This window comes from Cyanistes caeruleus, chromosome 6, assembly GCF_971803275.1.
Source record: "Cyanistes caeruleus chromosome 6, bCyaCae1.hap1.1, whole genome shotgun sequence".
Lineage (NCBI taxonomy): Eukaryota > Metazoa > Chordata > Aves > Passeriformes > Paridae > Cyanistes > Cyanistes caeruleus.
Window position 1 is genome coordinate 5,044,810 of NC_141706.1, and position 23,953 is coordinate 5,068,762.

General features: G+C 37.4%; 1 protein-coding gene across 2 annotated transcripts in view; it reads right to left on the minus strand.

Annotated features, from left to right (window-relative positions):
• Window positions 1-23,953, minus strand: part of ANO3 (anoctamin 3) — a 153,656-nt gene that overhangs the window by 76,486 nt on the left and 53,217 nt on the right. For both annotated transcript variants that reach the window (XM_086891994.1, XM_086891995.1), the window contains exons 2-3: window positions 2,561-2,773; window positions 1,594-1,665 (exon numbers count right to left, since the gene is read on the minus strand). In XM_086891994.1, coding sequence (XP_086748120.1) covers window positions 1,594-1,665; window positions 2,561-2,773 — 285 coding nt within the window. The remainder of the gene's footprint in view (window positions 1-1,593; window positions 1,666-2,560; window positions 2,774-23,953) is intronic.

Below are 23,953 nucleotides of genomic sequence, written 5' to 3' on the forward strand. Positions count from 1 at the left end.
TTTCTCTTCACAAATCTAACTGATAATACTAATATAAAAATAAGGCAATTCTTACTACTGACCTCTGGGATTTATTTTTAAATACTGTTTTCTTTCTTGCTTGTAACTGAATAAGCTAATCAGTTACATTTCTATAAATACAGCATAACTTCACAGATTTCACTTATCTCATTTGGGATAGACTCAAGAGAGGCAAATTTATTAATCAGGTAAGTAAAGGGCAACTATTTAAATATTTTTTATTTTTCTTTCACGAGTACAGCTGTAGTCAGAAGAGAAGAAACATCCACACCAATGTTTAATACAATTTTGAACTGAAAAGAATCAATTTATCTTTTCCACAGTTACTGAGCCCTCCATGATTTTTTTCAGGATAAAACCAAGTAATGTGAATGACAAACAGAATCATTTACTATGAGAAAGCAGAAAGAATTATGGCTGACATATATAAGTGCACAACAATATCAGCATGTGTATGTGTAAGAAATTCAGAGAAAAACAGAGCAGGATATTAAAAAAAAAAAAAAAACTAAAGAAGGAAATTATAACAGTAAAATTTTCTAGTATCTATGTTTGCCACCCAATTACACTAGGAAAGTGCAGCAGCTTTAACTGGAACCTTACTAAGATATGATTTTCTTATATAATTTTCATGCAAAATTTTTGGTCTGTGCCATGATTTTGGAATATCTGGTTTAGAAGAAGTATCAATATCACTATTTCCAATAGTTACCTATTCAAGAAACCTTGAGAAGCCTCTTACCTATCATATATTTTAGGTATCAAGAAAAGTCAATGTTAAATCATGTGAGACGTGAGCAGACCTAGCTTTCTGAAAGCTTATATCTTTCATTCAGCATGAAGATATGATTTCTAGTTTGATGCTTCATCAACTGTGAGCAAAAATATCTTTCACAGTAGTTGTGCAAGGTGCAGCAATATCTTTGTGTCTGTATGGGTAAAATAAATGGCCAGGGAATTTCAAAACTACTTTATCTTGGAACTTGTAAATTACTGCCCATGTGTATATTTACAGATTCAATTTGCAGTCACAAGGATTGGGATTATTCTAAGAATCACTTCTTTCCTACTTACTTTGACTTAATTACAATATCAAAATGGTAGTAAGGCAGTACAAATACAACTCTTTTCTGCATTATTTTTTCTTCCCAAATTATGCTTTTTATATGTAAATGCCTAAAGCAAATACACAAGATATCTAAAAACAAAAACAACAATAGAACTGCAGCCACAATAACAGTGAATGACGTAACTACACAAGAAAAATGAGTGAGTAGTAATAACTTCAAAGGAATATCAAGTACATTGTTCAAAATGATTGGTTTATGAAAGATTGTTATGGGAAAAGGACACACTGAATATACAACACTTCTCTATCTTTAGTCCCTACTTTTAGTCTAAAAGGTGAGACAGTATCAGGATATTTATGAGAGCACACATTTTTTAGTCACACTTAGTTTCCTTTTTCAAAAAAAAATGGAACTTGAGCACAAGTATGTCCTTTCCACACTTAAATACTTAAAGAATCATTAATTTGTTATTTTAGTTATTTCAGTTCAGACAACAACTTACCTAAAAATGGATCACCATATTCTGTATTAGACAGCTTAAGCAAGTTGTTTTCCAAAGTCTCCATTACTTTGTCTGGAATAAATGCAATATCTGTATCAGCATTCACATGCATTTTGTAAGCAAAAAAAAAAAAAATCTTTACTGTAAAAACTTCTTAAAGCTGTCAGGAACTCAGATAAAAAACTTTGGACTGAAATGTTGAAGAGCACTTTCTATCAATAGAAAAAAGAGCAGGATCACTTTAATGAAGACTTTCAGTCCATTCTGAGGGAAGTTTAACTCAATAAAATACCTCACTAGAACAATAATTAGTGCCTAGTGTCTACCAACATTCAGGAAAGACTTACAAAATCTATTACCAGATGAGTTTATTCTACAAAGGTTCACACACATCTGGCAATAGAGGATAGCAATAGTTGGCCACAGGGGACACACAGTGATTGGGATTCCAACTAGACTAGTTTCCCTGATAAGGCATGTGTACCTGTTAAATTAGAAATTCTAAAATAAAAGTAGCTCCTTATTCCACACAAGATAAAATTTGGAGGGATTTTCTCCATACATTCTCATTCTTTTCATACCACTCTTCCCTGATTTCTGCTGTTTGTGAATGAATGTATCTCCTCCTACGTGTTCATATATAAATACTTTTTTTGTCAGAAGCCTAATATTTATTCTTTCTTTCTCGTCTAGGACAGACTACAGAAACCTTCATACTTTTCTCCAGCATAAATGAGCAAGACTTTCTTGCCTTATTACCACTGAGAAGGAAATAATGTCATCATTGAGAAAGATAAAAATTAGTTTGAAACTCTCTTCAAAACATTATAAAGATTCAGTCAAGAACCTGTTAATACGGTATTGTGTAGGTGTTTTGTGCAAAAACATTTCTTCACAGAACTGCAGCTATCTAAATAAATCAGAGTTTACCAGTGCTGGAACGAACTCCTGATAAAGAATCTCCTACCTCTTTCTGACACTGCATCCACTGCAGCTGCAGATGTCCCTGCACTTAAAGGCTGGGGCTGGAGCTGGGGCTGCACACGATTTGGCTGCAGAAATGATGAATGCTTGCTCAGGCTCTGAGGATGTGTTTGGCTCTGGGCGAGGCATGGCATAGATCTTCTAGAAGGTTTTAATGGGTGCTCTTTCACTGTCTCGCTCTTGCTTGTGTTCATACCTGAAATAGCCAAAAGAAAAGTAACACAATAAGCTCTACCATGTTAGGGCATGACAAAGGAAGATGGCTAATTATGAAACCACTTAATAAGCAACTCCTCAACTAACCAAAAATGTCACACTATAAGGTCTGAAGTTATTAAAAAACAACCTAATGAACTAAAATACAGATGCTAATAGTAATCCATTCTGTAAAATATTTACATTTTCCTTTCACAGCTACAAAAATTTCCCCTCCACCATTATGTAAATAAATTAATGTTCTTAATCCTTTTACCTATTGGGTAACCTTTCTGAAAAAACATTGTAGAACAACCAATGTGGCAAAAAAGACCCCAAACATTCCAGGGTCAGTTAGACCAAAGCAGCTGTGACAACTCTTAAGAGTTGTTTCTGAGAGACACAGAAATTAAGTAGCTTTCCTAAGTTTACATGGAAGAAAACACATTATTATACACCTCCTATTTCGATACAGAGCATTGACACACACAGTCCTTGTAAAAATTAATTCAACACTGAGCAAAATCAAACTCCACTAGTGTAGTTAGTCTTTTTCACTATACTTCTTCTCTGCTTGACAGAACAACATTACAGCATGTTTTTATAAATCTTACTATGTTACCTCTCTTGGCTGTGCTAGAAGTAATTAAGTAATCTAAACATTTCTCCTTCTTGGAGAGCCACAAACTTCCAAGGAACCTTCCCCATCAAAATCTGTGCCACTTGAAGGAGGACATCACACCCAGCAAGTCTCTTCCTTATGTAAACCCAATGCAAGTGTTAAAGTTTCATGTCTGCCCAGCCAAGAGCCACTGTGGCAGTCAGACCTGCACCACCTGAGCTGGGACTGAGGCCCATTCCCAGCGGGCTCCAGGGAGCTGATGGGTGCCTCTCTTTTCTGCCTGCACATCCCACACTCACACGGTCAGAAGATGATTTCCCTACCAGCTCAACACCAGGTTTCCCACAGCAGAGTCTCAGAGGTCTGGCTCCTTGAAGTAATTTAACTTGCAACAAATAACAGATCGAGCTGGACACCTCTGAGGAGGAGAAAAGGAAACCTGAGGTTTTATACCCTCTCTGTCTAAGTGCTCAAAAGTCTGGGGCCAGGGCCAGCGGTTCCTGCCTTGTCTCTGAGTGTCCTTCGAGTGTCACCTGCTCAGAGCTGCAGGTCCTCAGTCCCTGTTATGCAAAGGGACAGCAGCTCACTGCCTCTTGTCTCAGGTTCCGACAGCCAGAGCTCAATCTGCACCTGCCTGCACTAAATGTGTTCCTCAACATCAGTCTACAAAGAAGGTCCTTTGATTAGCAGGCTATTCCCCATATTTAACTATAATAGCTAGGGTTTAAAATGACCTTTCCTTTAAAAACTTCTGTCAAATGTGCTTTGTTCTCTTATCAAGAAATGCCGAACTTTGTAAGACTGAGGACAGTTCTTTCCAGTTCTGCAGCACAGCACAACTGCTCTTGGTCAGACAAATTAAGTATTTAGTACCAGGTGAAGGTAGATAGGCAAGCTTCTCTTGCCTCAGAAGGTGCCATAGGTCTTTAAATAAATATGTGGAGAAAGAACTCTGCTTTTTAATGAAAAGGATGCTGTGTGTCAGCAGAGAATGCAGGGGACACTGGGTTGGCACCATTGCCAGTGCCTTGTTCAGAGCACAGCAATGCCATGTAACTCTGTTGTGCTACTTGGAAGGTTTCTAGGGAATCTCCTTTATAGTCCTTCCTAAATGGGCATGTTTCTTACACAAAAATCTACAGTAGTTAGACACAGCAATGGGTAATATAGAATAATATATAAAGCCATATAGTTGGTAATTGTTCTGGATGGCTTTAATGATCGATTTCTTAAGCAGGGGTAGGCTGCCAGTAACTATGGATCCCACTGCATAATTATTACTGTTGCTAAAGAGAAATGTTTCTTTCATTTATACTGGAGTCAGTATGTGTAGCAAGATGAATTACTATTACCAAAGAAATTTATGATAATGTAAATAACACATATTGGCATGCAATTTTAACCCAAATTTAACTGATACATATAAAAATAAGAATATAATTATTTTATGAGGTAATGCCTCAATTCAAAAGAAAATTACTGACTTTTGCTCTGACTAAATTCCCCTGTGTCATTTCAGATTCCTTAATACCATGCTGCTTCTGCTTGGAGAAAGTGAGTCACAGCAAAGTAATCTCATAGCAGATTTGCTGTTATGCTAGTGGTATGAGCCACCTTAAAATTTGGAGAAGTTAATTTATACTCTGCTACTGTGCCAGAGTCCAGTTCTGTGATATGCTAGTTTTGACAGCATTTGCCTTTGCATGCAAATGCTTACCCAGCACAAATAGCATGTGGCTGACATCATCAGTTGGGACACTAAATTGATTTAGTGAAATTATTTTCATTCCTTCCTCTCTTTTCCATTGAGTAGTTTTCTAGACTATATCTTTCCAACTAGAACTTTGTTACACAGTCCTTGCTTGTTCAGGAATCTTTTCATCTGCAACAGTAGACATGTATACACCTAGCAGAAAATACCCGATACACTTGTTTTTCTTTTACAACTCCATTTATTCATTTTTTCTCTACAAAATATTCCTCTGGCAGCTAGAATGAGCATCAAAATTATTATAGCATGAGTGTAAAAATTTCTCATGTTGGGGAAAAAGGTGATTAATGTTTATGGTTTAATTAGATCCTGCCTTTTTTCTTTTAGCACTTCTACCTAGGAAAGTCTTCTTTCCAAGGGAGGCCTCTCTCAATGATTTCTGAGCTGTCTTGGGAATCCAGAGAGGTCCCAGTTGACTGGAATGTTGTCCCAATTTTCAAGGGCAAGAAGGATGACCCTGGAAATTTTACAGACCTGTCAGTCCCACTTCAGTCACTGGTAAAATTATAGAGAAGATTATTCTGGGAGTATAAGAAAACACCTGAAGGACAACGCAGTCATCAGTCACAGCCAGCATGGCTTCTCATGAGGGGAAGCTCCTGCTTGCCACACTTAATTTCCTTTTTATGGCAAAGTAACCCACCTAGTTGATCAAGGGAAGCCCATTATTGTAATTATTCCTTATTTCAGTAGAGATTTTGACACTGTTTCTCACAGCATCCTTCTGGACAAAATGGCTATTCAACAGCTGGATAAACACATCATCGTGTGAGCAACAGGCTCACAGGCTGGGGACAAGGAGCTATGCTGAATAGGGTGACATCAGGATGGTGAATGGTCAAGAGAGGGGCTCCACAGGGCTCCATTTTTGGCACTGTGATCTTCAATGTCTTGGTAAAGGACTTGGGCAGAGGAATTGAAGGGATACTAAGTTTGCCAATGATACTAAGCTGGGAGGAACTGTTGATTCCCTTGAAGGCAGAGAAGCCCTGCAGAGACTTGAACCAATTAGAGAGATCAGCAATCACCAACTGCATGAAATTTAACAAGGGAAAATGCTGGATTCTGCACCTGGGATAGGGCAAGCTTGGAAGTGTGGACAGACTGGGAAAGGAGCTGGGAGCATGTGTTGATCTGTTGGAAGGGAGGAGGGCTCTGCAGAGAGACTTAGAACGTTTAGATGAATGGGCAAAGTCCAATGGGATGAAGTTTAATAAGTCCAAGTGCCAAGTCCTACATTTTGGTCACAACCCCTTGCAGCACTACAGGCTGGGGATGGTGTGGCTGGACAGTGCCTAGGCAGAAAGGGACCTGGGGGTGCTGGTTGACACCCAACTGAATATGAGCCAGCAGTGTGCCCTGGTGGCCAAGAAGGCCAACAGCATCCTGGCCTGTGTCAGGAATGGTGTGGCCAGCAGGAGCAGGGAGCTCATTCTTGCCCTGTACTCGGCACTGGTGAGGCCACACCTTGAGTGCTGTGTCCAGATCTGGGTCCTCAGTTTGGGAAGGACTTTGAGACCCTTGAGGGCATCCAGAGGAGGCAACGAGGCTGGTGAGGGGCTTAGAACACAAGCTCTATGAAGAACAGCTGAGGGAGCTCGAGTTGTTTAGCCTGGAGAAAAGGAGACTCAGAGGTGACCTTATCACCCTCTACAACCTCCTAAAATGTGGTTGTATCAGGTGGGGTTGGTCTCTTTCACCAGACAACAACCAACAGAATGAGAGCTCAAGTTGCACCAAGGGAAATTTAGGTTGGATGTCAGGAAAAAGTTTTTCACAGAAAGACTAATAAAATACTGGAACAGCCTGCCTGGGGAGGTGGTGGAGTCACCATCCCTGGACATGTTTGAAAAGACTGGATATGGCACTCAGTGCCATGGTTTAGTCGAGGTATTAGGGGATCGGTTGGACTCAATGATCTTGAAGGTCTCTTCCAACCTAGTGATTCTGTGATTCTGTGAGAGGCTAGCACTGTGGAAAGGGACATAGGAAAGTCCTGGTCAACAGCAAGTTGAATATAAGTCAACAGCGTGCCCTGGCAGCCTGAAGTGTGTCCTGGGGTGTATCAGGAGAGCATCACCAAGCAGTCAAGGCAGGTAATCATCCCACTCCACTGTGAGCTGCTGCAGCCTCATCTTGAATCCTGTGGGCAGTTTCGGGTGCTGCAATGTTAGAAAACATCCAAAGGAGGGCTATGAAGATGGTGAAGGGCCTAGAGGAAGCCACACAGGCAGTGACTGAGGTCAGTTGGTCTGTTCAGCCTGGGTAAGACTGAGGTGAGACGTCATTGCAGTCTAGAACTTCCTTGTTAGGGGAAGAGGAGGGGCAGACAGTGATCTCTTCTTTCTGATGACCAGTGACAGGACCCAAGGGAACAGCATGAAACCGTGTGAGGGAAGGTTTAGGTTGGATATTAGGAAAAGGTTCTTCATCCAGAGGTAGTTAGGCACAGGAATAAGATCCTCCCAAGGAAGTGGTCACAGCCTGCTAGAGTTCAAGAAATGTTGGACAGCGTCCTCAGACACACAGTGTGATTTTTGGGGAAGAGACTGGAGTCGGACTTAGATGATCTTTATGGGTCCCTTCCCACTGAGACTATCCTATGATTTTATGTATCTAAAAGTTGTAGAAAAGTTATTGCAAACTGAACATTTTGCAAATTGAACATTGCAACATTTTATACAGGCAAGTAAGTGACAAGACAAATAGTAACAGTTTTAAACTGAAAGATGAAAGATTTAGATTAGATATTAGGAAGAAATTCTTTACTTTGCAGGTGATGAGACACTGGAAGAGATTGCCCAGAGGACTTGTGGATACCCCATCCCTTGCAGCATCCAAGGTTGGATGGGTTTGAGCAGCCTGGTCTAGTGGAAGATGCCTCTAGCCACAGCAGAGAGGTTGGAATAATATTATCTTTAAGACACCTTTCAACCAAAACCATTCTATGATATTTAAGTTCCATTATACGGAAATACAATTAAAAATCTATTTTGAGGCTTGTGGGGAGAATGAAGGCATTTAGCTCATGAAATCCTTAAGGAGTACTGTTATATCTTATGCACACAGAATTTGAAGAAAATGAAGGCTTCTATTACAATGGGGCCATGTGTTGGCTGCTTTAAGACTTTATTCTCTCATCTCCATAAGGAAATTACTTTTAATGAAACAGATTTTAGTTTATGGATTTTAGCATCAAAATAGAAAGGAATAATTTTTTTTAAATTTATTTATTTTTATTGGTCTTCAAACACTATAATGAAGTTAAATACAAAATGTTGCTTTTAATACCACATAGTAAGGCAGGATTCACACTAAATATAAAATGGTAAATTGTACACAAAACACGAGACTATCTCATGATCACTCTAAGAAACAAAATAATACACTTTCCTGACAATATCCATGTTAGTGAAATGTATTTTAAGCATTTTTAAGTGTTTGATTTACAGAAAACAACTGATACTTTGGATCTTTACTGACAAAGTGGGAGAAATACCATTGTAAAGAAAGGAACACTTCAAAGAAGCAGAGTGGTGCTTTTCGCCAAGGGGATGCTACCTATCATAAAAAGCATAATCAAGAAAAGTAAATAGCTTTGAATATTGATTTCATTCTAAAGATTTGTGCAATACCTTTTATAAAGTTTATCTCCATTAATGTCTTGTCTTACATAAAATAAAGTCTACTTTTAACAAAATAAAATTGGTGCCTGGCTAATCAATAATACTTCCATGCAAATTAAGTAAAATATTTTTGTCCTTAACTGAACATGGGAATTAGAAGACTTCAGAAGGTTGCTGACTAGTCTGGAAGATCTAAAAAGCTGCTGTAAACTTACCTGCCAGAAAGCATTAGAAAACCAAAAAAACATTCTATTCTCTCCCCTGAGCCAAACAATATATTAAATCTCTGGAAGGCTATATATCCTCATCGAAGCAGTCTATTCCCCAGGTCTCATTCTCAGAAATCTTCAGGAAATGCTTTCTCACAGCAGCCTCAGGAGACTGGCACTGGTACAATTGAGTTGATTCAGCACCATAATGAGGTTACAGAAAAGGAAGAAAGCACAATATTGCCTTTTAATAGACCAAGATAGAGCTTAAATGCACCAAGTATAAAATGAATAGACATCAAGGGTTTTGATTAAGGTTATAATATTTGTTAGCCAAACAAAAGAGGAGACAAATCAAGTGGACAGCTCAAAAACATAAAACTCAGGATGGCAGGGGTTTCTTTGATTTGTACATCCAAGTGACTTAATTCCCTTTTCACCTTAGATTAAAGGTGTGATAGCAAACAGCTGCTCTATGGGAAAAATCTGTTGTGAAATGTCTTTATTCACATTCTGTATTCTGTCATGGTTGATCAGATTAGAAGTCAACAAGTTAGAAGTGGGTGACCTAATTCTGATTATAACTGATGCAACAATGAATGCAATCAGGTAAGACAAAAGGCAATTAGCAAGCTGTGTTATTTTGTGCACTTAACTAAGAAGTCAATAGGAATATGAAGACGATGTTCTCATTTTGCTATGTTTTCTGCATATATCTTTGCAGAACAATATAGAAAACGTTTGTAAGGTCTACATTTGGTAAATAGGATAATTGAATATTGAACAGAGCAAATCAGAGCTTAAAACACAATGTTCCTCAAACTTGAGTGCAAATCTACCTGGAATTTAGTTCTTTAAGAGAACTGGATGACAAAACAAGCAACTTGCAGATTACTTAAATTTGTATTTCAGTTCCAGAAATTGATCCAAAACTAGGAATGGCTCCTTAACTAGGCACACATCATGTGCATTGTGCTGCTTGAGGTGTGGCTTAGGCAAGTGCTTAGGCATTTATCTACTTACAAAAAAAGAAGTCACTTATTTTGGTCACTGCATTTTCAGTCATAACCAATACTGTTCCATGTATTTCCGGTCAAATCTGAAAAAATTCCCCTAATCCTCCTCCCTCTCCTCCAACCCTGACCCCAGGTTTCATTTACAGAGACAGACCTAGTTGTGGTTTATAACAAATACCAAGCTCTTGGTCCTGCTAATCAATTCCAGTAAGTTTGACTATATTCAGGTGAAAATGATGCTGGCAAAACTTCAGTGGAGAATTGCAGGTAGGCAGAAGGTACTCAGGACAATGCCTTGGCTAAGGCTTACAGTATTTCCATGGGAAAAGTGCTGCAGAAAAACTGATTAAAAAACTGATTCATGCCAGAAGGTATTTTTGGGGGGGATAATATTCTGCTATGAATTGTATCTGAGTGTACTGAAGAATAAATGTCCTCAGAAAAATCTCCCAATATCTTTTGAGTAGAATTAGTACATATTTCATAGATGAAACAGTGTAGTGAAAGAGATGGTAGAAAAAATTAAAATATTATAAGCATTGAAAACAAATTATTAAACAATAATAAAAAAGTTTAATATTTTTGGTGATAAATAAAAATATCTTCTATGTACATTTTCACATTTATCAAAAACAATAAGATGATGAGAGATCTCAGAGTTCAGATAGATTTTTGTGCTCTGTGAAGAATGGATAGTCCTTTTGCAAAAAATGGAGTCCTGTAACAACACTTTCAAAGCTGAGCAGGGTAGTGCTGCTTGTGGCCAGACAGGTTATGATATATGCATAAAACACTGTAGTGTAAAATAAATTATGCATTTTTAAATGCAAGTTTAAACAAAAAAATTTCAATGGTTGAAAATACTTACATACAGACTTACTGAAGGAAACATACAATATGTTAGTGTTATGTAAGATAGTACTTTATTATAAATGCTGTAATTAATGTAAAAAAAAACATTCTTAAGTTTTGTCAATGTAGGTCTCTCACTGAAGAGGTAAAAACAGTGCAAAATAAAAAACACACAACCTAAAGAGCAAAATCAAAGTAAATAAAATGAGATAATCAGAAGAAAGCGTCTAAGAGCATTCCAATACTGTTTAGAATGAAGTTTGTTCTTTTTTTAAAAGTTAGTAAGACAAACAGCAGTGAGCAAGAAATCTGGAGAGGTGTAGCTGCCTTTGTTCCTTCTCTAAAGTAGCCATTCCATTCCAAGTGGAACTCCTCATAAAGAAAAAAAATCAGGGGAAAAGAAAAGCCCAATAAAAAAAAACCAAAAAAAACCCCAATCAAACCACAATCAAAACAAAAAAACCACCCCAAAATCACAAGAAAGAATAAACCCACAGGACTAAAGAAAATCTCCAAGCCAGTATGGCAATATCTCACTGAAAAACTATACCAAAGTATAAATACAAGGTAAAAGAGAATACAAATAATCAATCCCATAATTCATAGTTCTGACATAATATGTAAATCAATGTGAATCAATCCCTTTTTCCTGCCAAATATCTAAACCTTCATCCTTTTCTTTCTTCATCCATTTTTTGTAAATTCTAACTCCAGAAATAATACTAATTAACCTGTAGCTATTACCTCAGTTATAAATGACTTATTATGATCTCAACTTTTCTTTTCACCAACTCTTCTGCCAGCAAATGAGAGAAAGGTGAAATTTGTTATTATAAGAAGAAATAAAAATCAGGGAAGTTTTAACTTTTGTACAGTGTTTTAACTTTTGCACAGGGTAATGAAAGATCACACACACACACATGTTATCTTTTACATTGTGTACTGCAGTATAGGTTTTCATCAAGAACATTGTATAAATACCTACAGTATAACAGATATACATTAAAAAAAAGTGTATACACATTAATTGCTTCTAATTTCATGCCCATGTTTATATTCAAGCAGCAGAGAGGAGCCATGTAGGGCAGGACCAAGCAGAGTCAAACCAGAGCTGCGTGAAGCTGGGCAGAGCAGGGGGTCAAGCCAAGCTCAGCTGAATATTGCCAACCACAGCCAAGTCCAGCAGAGTGGAGTGCTCTGGCAGTGAGCAGCAGAGTGTAACACACTGCCCTTTTCCAGCAATCATCCATCGTTGTTTTTCACTGTCTTGGGCTCAGGGAAGTGAAATGCTGGTTTGCAGAGTGTTCACCCTCTGGCCTTTGTTTTGAGGAGGCCAGAAGGTGCACTAGCTGCAGAAACATCTGCTGTCTTGTCTCTGTCTCAGCCAACATGTGAAGCTGAGATGCTGAGCACCTTTTGTCTGTAAATCAATCTCTCTTTTCTATACTTTAGTTATTAATATTGTTGCTGTTACTGTTTGTTTCTTTGTTGGAGTCAGAGGCACAGAGTGTATTATCTTTGATACCTGGCTCTGACATCCAAGAAAGCACTGAATTTCATATAATACCCTGAAAATAACTGTTAAACAGAAAAAATAGGAGTGTGAGTGTGTAAATTAGAGAGTTTTCTTAAGTCACTGGGTGAAAAAGTTAGATTTTAAACCAGTTTAGAGAACAAAAGACAAGATGAAGGATCTAAGGTGTTGTCACTTCTTCCTTTCTTCTTCATCTTCTTCTTCTAGAGGTTTTTGGGTAGTAGTAAGTGATTGGATAGAGAATGCCGCAGTGCAGCACCACAGGTGTTGGGTCATTGGGTCACTAAGAAACATAATTTACTTAGCATTTGTTAATTGGATAAACAGACATATAAAAAACCTTGAAAAAGTTCTTTGTTAGCCATTTTGCACTTTTCTATCTCAGTGCATGTAGCTCCTTGTACCCTGTAAATATGTAATATAGATAAAAGAAGAATGAACAACCAAGTCTGAACAAGAGAAAACTGCCTCTCTCTCATCAATCTCAGTCCAAGGGGAATAAAAGAGCCCAGCCACAAGTGTCCCATCAGGACATTTCTTCTCCCATTGCTGTCTATTTTGAGTAAATTACAATCTCAACCCACAGTCCCTGCTGTGGTCCCTCTCTCACTAGAGGGGCTAGAGGGAAAGGAAATGCTTTGTGTGGTGTTTAATTCCTAGTGGTTTTCAACCACTACAAGCCTACAAGCACCTTGGTTTCAATTCAACACACATGTCCTAGTTTCCCTGTACCTTGAACATTAAGCTAAAATAATGGGTTTTGTTGTTTGCTTTTGTTAAATTGCCTTCAGTAAAGATCTCCAGCCTCTGGTACTCAAAACTACAAAAACAAACAAACAAACAAACAAAACAAAACAAAAAAAAAAATCCACCAAACCCAACAAAAAACAACAAAAAACCCAACAACAAAAAGCCCAATAATATTCAATAGTATTAGTAAAAATAAAAAAGACTGGTGAAAATGGAGGAACCTGTCCCTGCTGATATGCTCACATGGTATTTTTAAGAGTGTGATAAAAGAACCAAAGCCATTCTTGCAGATGGCCTAGTTTTTATAACAGTTACACTAGAATTCACAGACTTGCAGGCTTTATCTCAGCAACCAAAACTGTGCTAGAGGCTTTAATTCTTTCAGAAGGAAATCATGAACCAACCTCTCAGAACTTAACAACAGAAATTCAGCACCTGGAGAGGTTTGCTCTTTCTTCATTTTGTTGTGTGCTTCCAGAGCTGAGGATGAGCCAGTCTTCCCATTGCTTAACTTACTGGTTCTCTTCCACTTTCAGTAAGTGTGTTTACTGCTAAATTCTGTGATAAAATAATCCATAATCATAATCAAATTTTAATACTACATTTTATACGAGGCTGTAATGGCTCAGCATGTTGAGTCCTTTAAGAATCCTTGAGCACTTATCTATAAAAGGGATACTAATGGCTTCAAAACTTTTCCTTCAGACTTTAAATATGTATTTATATGGTCATATGCATTTCAAAATGCTACTAAATACTGCTAAGATAGTGAATACAAAGTACACAAAATGTATGTAGAGCTGATACGAAGAACCACCATGATTTATAAGGTGATGCAAGAAAAACATTTCAAGTGCATGAAGAGTAAAGGAAATCAATTTGAATCCGTTACAGGAGAACAAAAGCAGTAAATCATATTGAAATCCTCTTACTATTTTCAACAAAAGATGAACTGACATAAGATGAACTTACATTTCCCATTAGTTATGTGAAGATAAGAGTTCAAAATCAGAGAAACTAGGTTTCTTGCATGTCTGTCACTAGCTTGACAGCCTCTGAAGAATGGAGAAATTTCACAGTCCTCCTGTATGAAAAACTGATTGAAAGTCTACATCCACTGAGAAGTACTTACCAGGGAAAAATAAAGGTCACTGTGTATTTAGCTGTGTGCTCAGTAAAGTAAGGATTAAACCCTCAGTTATTCTATTCTGTTCTTATCTGTGTATAGGAAGGCCTAGCTCATAGCACTACTGAAATACAATTCTACTCTCACATTCATATAGTATGTCTTTTCTGTTGTTTAAGGTACATATAGTCAAAAGCATCTATTCTGCCTTCAGAAATTTTGGTTACAATTATTTTAACAGAGGATGGTTGAATTCAGCTCTGATTGGAATTAAAAATCTTCAAACTTAGATACATAATAAGTGATTTACTGTGAGATAATTTAGAATTTAAGTCTGACTGGTTGATGCTGGCCGAAACTTTAAAAGGTATAGAGAAAAAAAGATTTATTAACTGAATGAAAAGATAATAAGAACTAAAATAAACCTTTAGAACACCTTTCTCCCCACCTCAGCCTTTCTTTCCTTCCCACCGATAGTGCAGGGAGACAAAATACGTGATTTTTAGTCTGTTTGTCACTTATAAAATCTTTCTTCAGTTCACTTAAGGAGAGGAGCCTCTTTTGCTATGTCATGGGGTGTTTCCTATGGGAAACAGTTCTCTGTGAACTTTTTCAAGGTGGTTTTAATTTTCACGGCTGACAGCCCACATGGAACCTGCTTGCAATGTGAAGTCCCTCCCAAGGCTTGCAGTCTTCCCACAACTGCTCTTCATGGGCCATCAGTTATGGGGAACAGTTTTTAAGGATGAGCTGTTCCAGTATAAATGCAAGGGTCCTCCTCTTCTATTCCTGGAAGCAAGGGCTCGTTCTCTCTCTCTCTCTCTCTGTTCAAGCCTCTCACCAGATTACAGCTTTTCAGCATCCACATGCTCCAGTATGAGTGCCTTTTTTTCATGGGCTGTGGGTGATTGTTGCATCCCCCCAAGCACTTCATGAATTACAGGGAAACAGTTTGTTGTACTATAGTCCTCACCACAGCTTGCAGAAGAATCTCAGCTCTGATGCTTGGAGCACCTCGTCCTCCTGCTCCCTCTTGCACCAACCTTAGTGTCTCCATATTGTTCCCCTCGCTTGTCCTCGCTTTTCCTTTTCTCTGGCTCGTGAGAGAATTGGTGTTCGTAGATTTGTTTGTTCTCAAGTTCTATCAACAGAAACAGTTTTCATAGAGCTCTACAGTGCTGAAAAGTTGATCTTGTCTAGGTTCCACAATTGGGGAATTCGCTGGCCGTGCTTTTCTCTCTGTTGGTCACACGGTCTCTGCTGGCACTGCACAAACCGTGCCAGCTTCCGGATCCACTCTGCGTCTTTTCCTCATACAGGACACTGAAAAAAGAAAAGCTGCTGCCACCCCTTTTGCCTTTCTGTCCACAGCATGGCTGGTTAAAAGAGGCTAAGCAAATAAAGTCCACTGCGAGCCATGCCGAAACAGCCGCGGCCACGTGGCAGCAGCCTGGCCGCAGGGCGATGCTGCGATGGCCTCCGGCAGCACGGCTTGGTAGCCACGCTGGGACAGGGTCCAGTGGCCCCTTCTGAGAAGGGGGGCCCAGCCAGCCCTCTCACTTCTCTGTAGAGAGCAGGGAGCAAGAGAGCGTCTCACCATGGTTTTTGTTCTTAAATATGTTCTCAGAGAGGCGTTTCCAGCTTTTCTAATTGGTTCCAAGAGCCAGCCAGGGGCTGGTCCCGCCAGGTTACTGAGGAAGTTGCTAGCAGCTTCTCACAGAGAATCACTTCCATGACCGATTTTTTCCCTCTTCACCAAAAATCAATTACTGAAAAACCAGCACATCAAATACCACGCAGCAGGAAGGCAATCTATAACGTCCTTTATAAAATATTTAGAAGTAATATCTGTTAAAGGTGCCTAGAGCATACGCGTAGCAACATGGTTCCCATTTGAAAAAAAAAAAAAAGAAACAAAAAAGAGAGAAATGATGGGGTTTTTCTTCTCTTCATGTCCCCATGATTGCTATTACTCCTGCTTTTTACTTGCATTAAAAGCTAAATCTGCAATTTTAGAAATGCATGATTACAGGTAATGTCAAGCTTAATCCACCTTCCACCAAGATCAAATATCTTAATTCTTAAGTGTGCTTTTCCAAACTGAAGATACTGCAAATCAGTTGAATCCCTTTCAAAAGCCTCTATTCCTACCCTTGTGTCTTGACCTTCTGCTGAGGCCATCTTATCCACTGCAGAGACATTACAAGAAAACATATGAAGCCAACACAGAGTTGTTCAAGCAAACATCTCTTATTAATGTGTTTCCAGGTTCAGTGTGTTCCAGTAGTATTATTTTTAGTTTACTATTGCTGAGGTGAGAGGAGGAGGACAAATATTCCGAAAGGAATATTCAGCAAGAAGAAATACCTGGATGTGAGGTGCAAGACTGCATAGATCCTTTTATCCCATTTACTCTTTAAGGTCTCTATTTTTCCCTGAAAGAAAAACATATTTTCAGTTTTAAAATCAACTATGCATACTTGCATTTTTCAAGTTTTCCTATTTGGAAAAAAGGTCAGAGCCCATGCTGTTGAGAAAGACAATTGAGGATGGGATTTGGTACTCTGCTGGATTGTCTTTAAGCTTGTTTTTACTCTTGCAGATGTTAACATCACCCTTGAGGAGACTTTTCCTTCATTCTAAATTATAGCAACTTTTATGTAACTCATTATCTTCTCACATTTTCCTGTAACTTGGAGAGAAGCACTTGTGTTGATTCCTTAATACCCATGACTGTATTTGTCACTGTATATCATTCCTTTATGTATTTTAATTTAAAGCAGTCACAGACTGCTGCCTGACATCTGGGAAGGAATACTTTGTATGTTAAGCACACTTCTGAGTAAAGTAAGATACATTTGTTTCACAGTGTTAGACAATGCTCTGAACTAAATTATTGACACTTCCTACTTTGCTGGTACATTGTTTTCACAATAAATTGGATAAAATATTATACTATTAAGATGTGCAATAAGGCAGTACTTATAATTCCTATTAATGTTATCTGGTTACAGGATATAGTACTCCAACATTTCATTAAACGTCATCTAGATTAGAATGAGAAATTTAAAAGAAATACATTTATTTGAAAGACTGCAACCTCCATTTGCCCCATGTGTCTCTTACACCACATACACATTTTCTCCTAGTGTTTTGCACCTGGGATAAATCTCAGCCATCTCTTAAATTTGTTTTAAAGAGGTCCTCTTAAACCACTCAGAAAACCCCTGGTACTTTACTGGGAAAAAACCAAACCAAAGCAACCCATATTGACACTACCCCTTTTTGAAAGCCATTTATGACATCTAGGCAATATAACCTGGATTTTTGCCCAGAAGATCAAAGCACCAGCCACAGGCTCCTGAGCTCTGCAGAAGGCACTGTGGTGAATTTGCTCTGCATGTCACAGAGAATACAAGCTGTGATACAGCTTAGACACCCTGATAAGGTCTCCACATTTTAATAAGACACCTCACTGGATCTCACTGGAAGCAGGAACTTGCCGCTTTTCCTCGGTTATAAACTTTGCAGTTTTTCTGTTATCCTTTCAAACATGCCATGTGAGGCAGAAGTATGATAATTATCCTGAGGCCCATGTGAATATCATTGTCTGATTATACTCTCCAAGAAGGAAGGAAAAGTTACAGCACTACAGCAGTGACTTCTGCATAGGAAAAATGGGTGTTAATGTCTTCACAAGTGACTCGATGGGTGTGGGAGTCCTCACTACTGATAGGAGAAATGGGTCCTAATGTCTTCAGGAACTTGGTCTGAAGGAATGAATCAGGGTCTGGAAGAATGACTCTGGGGATCTTCAGGAGAAATGGGTCTTAATGTCTCTATGAACATCAAGCCAGGCAAGTTTTTTACAGAATCCAGACAGTCTGAACTTCAGCACTTTAGAGTAGTAGGAAAAATGGGTCTACACAAGTCTATTGCAGAACCCAGACAGACTGAATTTCTATGGGATCCACAGAACCCAGACAGCCTGAACTCCCAGACTCAAGGGGAAAATGACAATACATATTCAAGGGGGAATATGTATTAGGTGGTATGGGAGATCTGTACCTTCCTAGTACACCTCAGCCAACAGGGAAAGGAAAAGGGTAACCTGTAGTCAGGAGTTTAGGATAAAAGGAGCCTGAGTCCTCCAAAACCTGGAGAGAAAACCCACGGGGTATGCTCCAGTGGACTCTCTCCCTTTATTCAAATAAAGTTCCAGGACTCCTCTACCTCCTTTGTGGAAAATGGCTTTTCATAGCATGGCTTTTCCACACACTTTAAAATACTAGGAAGCAGTGGAGAAATATGGAAGCTTGCCCACATTTTCAAGACACGTTTTCAAGACACGTTTTCACTCTCTCACATCAAGCATACAGCATTATCACAACATCTCTCATTTCAAAATTCACTCTATGTGGGGAGCTGTGATCATCATCCTACCATAAAACAATTAAACAAGAACCAAAGAGTGCCCTACACAACACCCTTCTCTGAACTAGCAGCCTTTCTGCATGACATGATTTGCACCATTTGATTTGTCAAACATTTAAACCTTACTGCACAACCAGCAGGACAACATCAAAGAATTCCAATTTTTATTAATACTTTCGAATATAAATGCAATGTTTTACTTCATTAAGTCAGAAAATATTTGAAGGTTTCAATGGCTCATTTTACAAGGTTTTAAAAGTTTTTGGACAGCAGCTGTGTTTTGCAGGCACAAAATCACTGTCTTTAGCATATGGGTGAACTATCATGTTCAGGACATTTAAACTCCCAAGAGCAGGCCCAAAATTGAATTTATTTGTTATTGGTTAAGAAATAAAATTTATTTTAAAGTCTTGTTTCTACTATAAGATATGACCAAGAAAGAACCGGAGATTGTATGTATTTGACTTAAATGTCATATTTTTCTTCCATGTCTAGGTCCTTTCCTTCCTGCTTCTAGCATATTTCCTGCCTGTATCTAATAAATAGGATAAAAGCAAATGTGTATTTTAATGATTTCTTAAGTATTTAGAAATTTAATTTCAAAACATTTTGGATCCTCTGATTCTGAATCATCTATCTTTTGAGACTTTGTGTCATCAAAAATACCATTCATTTTATTATAAAAGTAACAATTTTACTTCAGTAGCTGATGTTATTTCTATCAATAGTCATTTTTTCTGGATAAAAAAAATTAAAATATGCACCAGACTGAGTTGATACACTCACTCAACAAGCAGAATTAGTACAGATTCCATATAATTATTACCATCAGATTGCAGTTTATGTGTTGCTAGGTAGCTGAAACTACTACTAGATATGCAGCACCTACACTGTAGATAAATAACAAAGTTTAGTCTTGAGGGAATTGAATACAACATTTCTTTTCTAAGAACTCTTTATTCATTGTTTGTTTTTCAACTGCCATGGTGATATTTTTTTTCCCTGTCACAGGATTATTTCAAATGCTTAGGTTACATTTTTAAGTCTTGAAAAACTTTTGCAGAAAAAGTGCATGTATTTTACTACTACTTTAAAAACACTGCCTATAGGGTTTCAAGCATCTGAAGCATGAAAGGGACCATAAACTCTGGCATTACAAATGGTTATGCCAATCAAGTATCTCATTAAAATATTTTACTTCTCCTATTTAATAATGCTGTTAATTAAGAAGTTTATATTTTTTTCACAGTCATCTCATTACCGAAAAACACAGCACACCAGAAGAAGGTTAAAAATGTTTACTGAACAAACAAGCTATCCTAAGGAGCCTCAGCCATACAAAACTTCAGTTTTTCTCAACCAGAGATGTTGGCATTGTCTATTCAGTACGAGCAACACTGCTTTCGTTGTGTGGGAATTGCTCTGAACAAAACAAGGAACAGAAATTCCTTCAAATACTGCAAAACAACTGTGTTTATGTTCTATCAGATAGACTGTAGCTCTATCTGGACCAAGATAAAAACTTAGACTATTCTAAATCTTCACATGATGAAGCAAGCTCAGAAGCCTAAGACCACAATTTTTAAATTTGCTTATTTAACAGGTCTACTTTTCCCTGTGAAACTCCAGTGTAACGCCCAATCTTTTTAAAAAGGAAGCTTTAAAATTGATGCATTTGTTGCATAAACTCAACTGGTAACAAAATCAAAGCAAAGTAACACTATCTAGAAGCAGAGCTATATACATTTCTCTCCTAAATGCATTTGGGTGCCACACAGATCTGGGTAACTTCACATCCGAGGTTACAGATAGAGGCTAAAAAAAAGGCACACAGTATTTTGATGTGATACCCAGAAGAATTGATGAGTTGGGATACCTAGAAGAAGAGATAATTCCCCTTAACCCCAGCTGCCAGTTTGCCCTTTGAAAGTGAAGTTCAGTTTTAGTTCTCGCACATTTATTTGCTCACACTAAAACAAACTGAGATGTGATTTTGTTGCTCACAGCCGTATATGAAAACCACATTTGTCATGTGTTGGCAGCTCATGGCTGTGCAACTCTTGTTCACCCGAGAACTCATCTGCAAGTTAAAGCAATCCTGGAGAACTGAACATTTTTCCTTGTTCAAACTGCAGTGCAGTTTCATGGTGGCTTTAAGTGACTGATGAAGAGTCAGCATGTGACAAAGGCTGCTTGGAGAAAGGAGCAGGATATAATGGAAAGTGTGTTAAAAAGACAGCTTTACTTTCACCTCCTTCAGCAACCTTTGGACCAAACTCAGCTACTTGAACATTAGGCCTATGTAGGCAGCTCAGTGCTGTGGAGGTGTACAGAGCTATTTTAAAAATCTGTAGTTTTTTAGTTTTCCTAAATTACAGGGGGAAAATTGAGATTATTACTAAAGTACTTAAAAACTCTAAAGGTTAAATATCTGAAAAAAAAAGTTACCCATGCTCTTTCAAAGCTTATTATTAGAAAATTATATCCTTTCAACAAACATAATTAAGCAAAATGTACAGAACTGTGTAACTCGTCTGTGTTCATCTTTGCACCTGATTAAGATTTCAATATTACTGGAAGGTATTTTTTCTGTGCATGCATAATGTACTTTATTAATGCTCTGTAACTTAATGAAATTACTGAATGATTCATATAGAACATCATTCTTATCTCTGTTTTTGAAAACTAGACGCAAATGCATTTCAACCATTATTTTGTCACTTTTTAGAATGCATCTCCTTTCATAAAAACACAGAACATCTTTCCAACCATCCCTGACCTTTGATGGAAAAAGATTTAATTTGCAACAGGTTCATGAGAGGTTGCAGAACAATGCATCCTGCAGGATACATGTCTTAATACATACATACACACACAAGAAATTAGGAGTGACAAAAGGTCTTTCCTGATAATGTTCTTCACTGAGCACACCCCCATCATAAATGCATACAGATTGATCTTATTTTTTTTCAAATGAAGCATCCTACTGAACCTATGAACACATTAAAACACTTTCATAAGAGTTATGAAATACCAAGATGACCCTGATTAATTAAAATTCAGTTAAATCAATTAGATCATGCAAAAGAAAAGACAGGGCATCATGTTTAACAGATGTTATTAAAATCACATACGTTTCTTAATTTACATTTAAAATTTGCAGCTTTCACTGCAGATTTTCAGATAGTTCTTACATGCTAAGAAGCTTATCTGACTTTTCTAGTTATGGTAGCAGTTAAAAGATACTCTCTTTAGCTCTGCAAAATGTGCCTCACTTACACTCTTAGAGCACTGTCCATAAAGTTACTAACATTTTAATAAATTCTGTGGAATTAAGTACAGAGGAAGCATATCCAACACAAAATCAGAGTCCATGTTAAATCCATGAAAAGTTCTTCTGGAAGTGTCTATTGACCTTTTAAAAATTACTACTTCCATTTAAGGATTTGAAAATCATGTCTATATATGTTAATCCATAAAATGGGGAAAAAAGTAAATTTTTTAAGGATGTAAAACAAAAGTGAACACAATATTAAGAACAGCTGGCACTAAAGAGATTGAAAAAATTGTGATTTCCAATTAACTCATTTCATTTTACAAGAAGACTCATACACCAATTTATTTTTTTCAAATTTTCCTGAAGCACAATTCACAATAGTAAAACTTGACTAAAAAGCCCACTCTAAACATAAAACAGAGTGTGTGGACTTAGTAACCAAAATCAAAAGGTACAAGAATGATGCTGACCCAGGAAAAAGTTGCTTAAATAGTAGACTAACATCTAACCAAGAAATATAACATTAATATAATATTAGTGAATCAACCACAGTAGATGGATCAGCCATATCAGGACTTCATAAACAAGGATGTATAAATCCTTGAGATTTGCTAGTCAAATGTGTGTTGGATTTTGAGTTGTCTTCTGAAGACTGGTCTGTAGCCACAATATCCACTAAAGAACTTTATTTCATTTCTACACACTTCCAGCCACTGCAGCTGACATCCTCTCAAATCCAATAGTTATCTGTAACAGGGGTCAGGCTGAAGAAGACAATGAGACCAGTTGCTAACAGAATTCCAAACCATTTGTCATTGTCCACTCTTTTCTTCATTCCATCATATAGGCAAACCATTACATCAAAATGACAGCTAAAATCTGCCTTTCTATAACAAATTATTAAGACTACAAAAACAGGTCCAAAATTTTTTGTGGCGCTATGACAAGACTCTGTAGTGCTCCTCTGGATTTATATTGTGTAGGTTTCCAGCTAGACTAAATAGTAATTGTTCTTCCTGCCATCAGCCATAAAAGAGAAAATTTATCTTGGTTGAAGATAAAGGGGCTGAACACCTCTATAATTATCTTTTTTCAGAAATACTTTCACAAGACCTTTATATATATATATATATATATATATATATATATATGTGTATTATTTCATTCAAAATTTACTTAGCATTTCATTTGGGGTTCCTAAAAGAACTTCTTGTTCTTCCACAGGATATAACATACTGTTCATAGATATGTAAACAACTGTCATAAACATCAAATTAGCATAAGTAAAAAAAATCATGTCCTACAGCTTCTTTCTCTGCAATCCTTTTTTCAACATTCTCTGCAATCCTGGATTTTCAACATATATACATACGTTGTATATATCAACTAGCCTGAAAAAAAAATTGCATATTTCCTTCAATTGATATAAAGTCAGCTTCTTCTGATACATATGAATGATTGAAATCACCCATTTTTGTCTGAAAATTATTTTATTTAATTAAAAAAAAAAAATTTGCTGCTATTTTCCAAGTTAACTTCTGAAGTAAAAACATCTGATAAAAGAAGATTTCAGTGTGCTGCTACTCCAAAATTTTAACTTCTTAAAAGCTTCCCATTTTGCTAGGAAAAAAATTGGCTGGATGAAAACCATTTGGACTTCCCCATCTTCTAAGCTGATCAAACAAGATTGGAAGAAGAAGTGAAAAAAAAGCTCACATTTAAAGAACTGGAATTTTCTTGGAGATCTGCAATCAGGACCAGTGGACAGAATGGTCACTGAATGCAGGTAAGCAGATTTATTTTTTAATGCTTAATAAATAGAACTTCAAAGCAGATATAAGATATGCTCTGCCTTCACTGGTTCACTGTCATAACAATGGATGTTATACATGTGATTTGGAAAGTCATTCTATACATTAAATGTTGGATTTATTAAAAAAATTTGAGCAAGTGAAATCCTGATC